Below are 6,472 nucleotides of genomic sequence, written 5' to 3'. Positions count from 1 at the left end.
TTAGCGGAGGGATCCGAGACGGGCTCGTCCTTTTCTTGGTCCTCACCCACTAGATCCGTGGCTCTCTCTCACGGTTCGGAAGCCCACGCTGCGGTTTCCCCCCCGAGAGAGAGAGAGCCAGACGCTTCATCTTGGATGTGTTGAGTGTCGAGACAGAGGAGACTGTGGACTCGCCACCACAGTCCCTCGCGTATGAGACGTGATTCGTGATTATGGGGTGTATTTCGTGCATTCACCAAAATAAAATATAGTTTGGCCAGCCTAGAAACAGGACGCTCGTCCTAAAAATAATTAGACGAGCGTTTTCTGAATCCAGATCACAGCCTTCACGACGGGGGCCTTCCGTTTTCCCCGATCTCCATGCTGAGGTGTCAAGATCGTGGGAGAAACCGTACTCATCCCGTATTACAGCCCCACAGTCTCGAATTATTCAAAAGAACATCGTGGGGCTGAATGATAAGGGATATGGGGCGATGCCAGTGGTGGAGCAGACGCTTGCGAGCTATCTCTCCCCATCCTCAGCATCGTCCCTGAAGGCCCCGAAACTTCCCACCAGGCCCGTTAGGCTTACATCGAGTCTGGTTGGGAAAGCTTATACGGCGGTAGGTCAGGCTGGCACATGTTTGCACACCATGGCGGTGTTACAAGCATACCAGGCTGACCTGCTCAGGGGTGGGGCTGCTGAGCGGGAGCAGCCCAAGCCATCAAGCTCCTCATATCACCAGTCTCAAAAACAGAGCGTTGCAACCCGCACCCCTCCACAGAACGATCGGGGGTCGGGGCGATGCTCTCCGTTGGGGTCTTCTAGACGGAAAACGGATCTGCGGACCGTTATTTGTCTTGAGAGGACCTCGGCTAAATGGTCCTACCATTGTCAGGTCCCTGAGGGCAGCCCACCTGGGGAGGAAAGGATAACATTTCAGTATACGGTGCCCAATCCTCCTCAGTGCCCTCACGGAGGCTTATTGATACCCCTGCCACCCTCGGTGCTTCAGGGCTCAGTGAGCTCCGACGAGTGAAATTCCCAGCTGCCGCCCGGCAACGGTACGGCACGGGAGAGCTCGCCCCCTCAAGTGAGGGTGCTACAGCAGTCAGGTCGGTGGGCCCCGAGCAGGCTCTGGTAATGGAACAAGAAGTAGATACTCTCTTGAGGAAGCCATAGAATGTGTTCCTCCTCTCGAGAGAACGTCTGGGTTCTACAGCCGTTACTTCATCGTTCCGAAGAAGGATGTCGGGGTTGCGTCCGATCTTAGATCTCCGTCTTCTGAACCGCGCTATCAAACAGCTTCGGTTCAAGATGCTCACTATCAAGCAGATAGTATCTCAGATCCAGTCCGAGGACTGGTTTGTTACGATAGATCTCAGAGACGCTTATTTCCATGTTTCCATCCTTTTACAACCTAGACCTGGCTTCTACCCCAGGTTCCCAAGTTCTCTCTTTGTGATGTGCACGCAAGATACACACACAGGCAGGGACTTGGTAGTATGGCGCAGTGGGTATTCTCGTTCCCAAAGCGACTCGACGCAGCTCGAGTTCCTGAAGGGGAACGTCTCTAGGTTACGTATGTAACCATGGTTCCCCGAGGGAACGAGACGCTGCGTCTCTTTGCCATAATCCCTGCATCCCTGCAGGCGCTACTTCATCGAAGCTGGTTTGCGCTCTGCTGGATGCGCTTTTATACTTTCTGGTCTCCATTGGACTGATTTGACACGTGCTTCAGAACGCACTCACGCAAGGGGGTTCCCAAAGCGACTCGATGCAGCGTCTCGTTCCCTCGGGGAACCATGGTTACATACGTAACCTAGAGACACTATCCATTCCTATAATAAAAGTAATTTAATTTACTTGGGAGATTCATCAAGTGTTTATTTATTTATTTTTTTAATCACATCACATTGTCATTGTGTTTGTGCTTGTGCTTAAGTTCCAGCACTCATTTTATCTCATGGCGGCTATGTGATAAAATATATAAATACATTTTTTAACTAGAAAAAAACTTGGAAACCATACAAGGATCTAATTATTTTTTATTTCATTTAATCTGTAAAGTATGTAATAAATTGACATTTAGTACTTAGTTTGAATGTATAGGAACAATAATATTCTTCTGGGAAACAATATTCGCCACTCTGAGACAGGCTGTCCTTCAGAGCTGCTCAAATCAATCCTGACAGTAACCATTTAAATAAAGAATCACAGAGGAAGATAACCTGACAGTGAAAGGTGACTCTGCATGCTAATCTTACAAACTGAATTCACTTGTTACAAAATAAATCTTTTCTTAATATATTTTCAAAAAGGACAGGCAATGCAATAGTCTTAATAAAACGAAGAGTAATATTAGAATGAGTGACTGCTTATTTGATTGCTATGAAATTTTGGTCGGTCAGATCACTTCCTCTTGCCCCCACTCTTACGTCCACTTGACTGGACCACAGTAGGGTTTTTCTCTAGCTCAACCTGTTCGACTGTTTCCTTAGGTGGCTCTTCCATTTTCTTATGTGACTGCTCCTTTAGGATGCGGGAACAGAATGCCTCACGAGTCTGTAGCATCTTTTGCCGATATGCATCCATTGTGTCCTATAACAGGAAATCAAATGTTTTTTTTTCTAATGACTTCTCTGCTATGGTACAAATACCAACAATAAAAACAATGATTTTGTGTGGTGTAAATCTGCATTTATAGTATCGACACATGACAAACCTGAAAGCCAATGTAAGTCTCTAGCTGTCGTTTCATCATTTCCTTGCGTGCAATTTTTTCCTGTTTACGCTGTTCCAGAATATTGTCCCAGATCAGGCGGAAACTTTGGAACTTCTCAGAGCGTTCCCTCCTCTGCTCCTCCTCCAACACTTCATCCTTCAGACGAGGCTGCGGCAAAGACTTCCTTCAAACAAAAAGAGAGCGAAACTATGAGTGAAAGCGAAGATCATATACATTACCGTTCAAAAGTTTGGGGTTTTTAAGCAAGGAGCCTTTTCAACATTGATAATAATAAGAAATGTTTTCTAAGTACCAAATCAGCATTAGAATGATATCTGAAAGATTTGCCATCACAGGAAATAATTACATTTTAAAATGTATTACAATAAAATATAAAACTGTTATTTGAAATTGTAATGTCACAATATTACTGTTATTACTGTAATTTTGATCAAATAAATGCTTCCTTGATTAACATAAAAAATATCAATTTTTTTTATATTATCAACCCCAAACTTTTATAATATACAATATAATTGTGATACCTGATAAATGGTGCATAATCAATATAATTTTTGTCAGTCTTCTGTATGAACTCTCCACTCTGTTGGGGCTGAGGTTGATTGTCTACAAAATACGAACAATGAAAATATTAGGCCATATAATAAATATGCCCCTATAAAACTGTATTAAACAATCTGGTTGTGTGTATCTTTGTGTTTAACCTGTCTCTGCCGTGACAGGCTCTTTACTCTCTGCACGTTCTTGCAGCTCTTTGAGATAATGTAGCCGAGACTGATGACCCTTCAAAACAAACCAATCAGATACACATGCAGGATTGTTTGAGCACACATAGCAGATTTACTTCTACCTTTCCAGTTATGTGGTACCTTTGCTGCTCTGCCGGGCTCAGCTGCCTCCCAGGCCAGTTTCATGGCTCTGATCTCCTCTAGTTTCTCAGTGTCTTTCTTCACTTCTATACTTCCTGCCTCACTGTGGTCACTCACTACACGCAGGGTCCAGTGGGGCTTACTCTCATCCAAACTCTGCACACACAAATAAACAAGCTGACATTTACAGTACTGTTCAAAAGTTTGGGGTCGGTAAGATTAAAAGAAGTCTCTTAAACACCATTTATGTGATCAAAAATAGAGTAAAAAACATAATATTGTAAAATATTATTACAATTTAAAATAACCATTGGCTTGTTAAATATATTTTTAAATTGTATTTATTCCGCTGATGGCAAAGCTGAATTTTCAGCAGCCATAACTCCAGTCTTCAGTGTCACATGATCCTTTGGAAATAATTTTAATATGCCATTTTAATGCTCAAGAAACATTTCTTACTATTATCAATGCTGAGAACAATTGCTTAATAATTTTGTGCAAACCATACTAAATTTTTTTCAAGATTCTTTCAGAAATAAAAAGTTCAAAATAACAGCATTTATTTGAAATAGAAATCTTTTTTAACTGTATAATCAACTTTACTGTTACTTTTGATCAATTTATTTGCTGAATCAAAAAAAATCTATATAAATATACAAAACTGACCTCAAACTTTTGAACAGTAGTGTATACTTACAACTCATCCCTTGAAAAATTTGAAAATATAAAGTCTCTCTCTTACATTTCTGACAAAGAGGCACTGTATCAGAGCTTAACCTGAAATGTCCTCAAACTTATAAATTTAAACATTATATCTTGATCCATTCCAAGGTTAAAAAAAACTTGAAAAAAAAACTTGAACTTAAGAGAAATGTGCACGTCTGTAAAGCACAATGAACAATATTCACGAAAGAAGCTCTTTCTACAGGAGAATATGTGGGCAAATGATTTAAACATATGGTGGGATTCGATACTGACATTAAAATAAATGCACAAACACACATATAGTGTACTGACTTGCTCCATAATGGAGCTTGACTTAGATGTTAGTTTATCTTTGTCCTTGTCTCGTTCCTTGGCCTTTTGGGTTGATTTGGGAGCAGATTTCTGGCCCTCTTTGTTTTGTTGGTCTGTACCCAAAGGCGTGGATGTGCTATCCAAAATATCCCCAAACACTGCCAAAGAAAATTAGATGTCAAACAGATAAGATGATACAGAATGAAAAAAATACAGAGGTTTTCAATCAAAAGTGAGCCAAATATATCTCTATAAAATAAAATTAATAATAAAATTACTTTTATTCTGAATACATGATTAACACATTTATTTAAATACAAGATTTATTTTTGTAAATATAAGGCATGTAATTTGTCAATATTTATATTAACATGTAAGTTCATATTAATAAGTAAATGAAAGTAATTTTATAATAAATACAAAATTAGTACTAAATTTATATTTATAAAATGTTTATAATAAGTAAATGTATATTAATAAGCAAGCCATTTCTAGGTTGGTAAAAACTTGGCATTGGCTCAACCAGTTGTCATTTATTTTAAAAACAGTAATTATTTATAAAAATTAGAATGCAGTAACACAATAATAACACTTAAAACCTTTAAAGTAAAGTGTTTTATTCAAAGCCTCCTGAGGCTTTTAGAAATGTAAATGTAGATGTAGATCCTGCTAGATGGCAGTGTTGCTCTATTTAAAAAACAGAACTAAATCTTTCACCTTCTTCAGTTATTCTATGTGTAAGGGTACATCCTACTGGACAGTTTACTTATCCATAAAGACACCATCACAGAACCCTGATAACTGATTTAATCTGAAGTCACACTGTGCTCTCTGACAGCACAGTGTTACCAACATGTTACTTAGTCTCAACTCACTCTTTGTATATCAAACTCACTGAGAATATGAGACTGAACCCGTATAACAGAGAGCTATTTTGGGTCTTCGAGTGTGGATTGTCTATTGCTTGTTAACAATTATGCTCAGATTAAATGTAAAATAGAGTAATCTGCAGGGATGTGATTTGTACTTAATTAAAGAGAGGTTTTATTTTTTTAATTTAAGGTTAAATTTATTTGTATTGATTTTTTACATGATATGCGAATACAGCAGGATCCTGCACAAATCTCAGACACAGGGCATTGAAAGCAAGCATAGAGGTCATTCCAGTCGGAAACCCAAAGGGCAGCTATTGCATGCCTTCTATCCACCTTTTTCTTCAACGCGGAAGTAAGCCTATGGGTGAGACTTCCGGTTCATTAGCCGCTATAGATAAATAACAAGGAGAATAACAACATGTAGTAACCGGTAAAACTGTTTGCACTACAAACCAGTGTGTTCATAATTAAGATAATACACTAAAATAATAGACGCTGCGTCTCTTTGCCATAATCCCTGCATCCCTGCAGGCGCTACTTCATCGAAGCTGGTTTGCGCTCTGCTGGATGCGCTTTTATACTTTCTGGTCTCCATTGGACTGATTTGACACGTGCTTCAGAACGCACTCACGCAAGGGGGTTCCCAAAGCGACTCGATGCAGCGTCTCGTTCCCTCGGGGAACCATGGTTACATACGTAACCTAGAGACACTATCCATTCCTATAATAAAAGTAATTTAATTTACTTGGGAGATTCATCAAGTGTTTATTTATTTATTTTTTTAATCACATCACATTGTCATTGTGTTTGTGCTTGTGCTTAAGTTCCAGCACTCATTTTATCTCATGGCGGCTATGTGATAAAATATATAAATACATTTTTTAACTAGAAAAAAACTTGGAAACCATACAAGGATCTAATTATTTTTTATTTCATTTAATCTGTAAAGTATGTAATAAATTGACATTTAGTACTTAGTTTGAAT

The 6,472-nt window shown here is 39.3% G+C and overlaps 1 protein-coding gene across 1 annotated transcript; it reads right to left on the bottom strand.

Annotated features, from left to right (window-relative positions):
- Window positions 1-2,111: 2,111 nt before the first annotated feature.
- Window positions 2,112-6,205, bottom strand: LOC107601183 (uncharacterized). The gene is made up of 7 exons (XM_016293251.1): window positions 6,184-6,205; window positions 4,613-4,770; window positions 3,596-3,751; window positions 3,431-3,509; window positions 3,251-3,332; window positions 2,706-2,889; window positions 2,112-2,581 (listed from the first exon to the last, which is right to left on the bottom strand). The coding sequence occupies exons 1-7, from the start codon at window positions 6,203-6,205 to the stop codon at window positions 2,393-2,395; spliced, it is 870 nt and encodes a 289-aa protein (XP_016148737.1). The 3' UTR covers window positions 2,112-2,392.
- Between the last annotated feature and the right edge of the window lie 267 nt (window positions 6,206-6,472).

This window comes from Sinocyclocheilus grahami, unplaced genomic scaffold (assembly GCF_001515645.1).
Source record: "Sinocyclocheilus grahami isolate Dianchi unplaced genomic scaffold, SAMN03320097.WGS_v1.1 scaffold301.1, whole genome shotgun sequence".
Lineage (NCBI taxonomy): Eukaryota > Metazoa > Chordata > Actinopteri > Cypriniformes > Cyprinidae > Sinocyclocheilus > Sinocyclocheilus grahami.
Note: the sequence above shows the minus strand (reverse complement) of the source record. Positions and strands in the feature narration are given on the sequence as shown.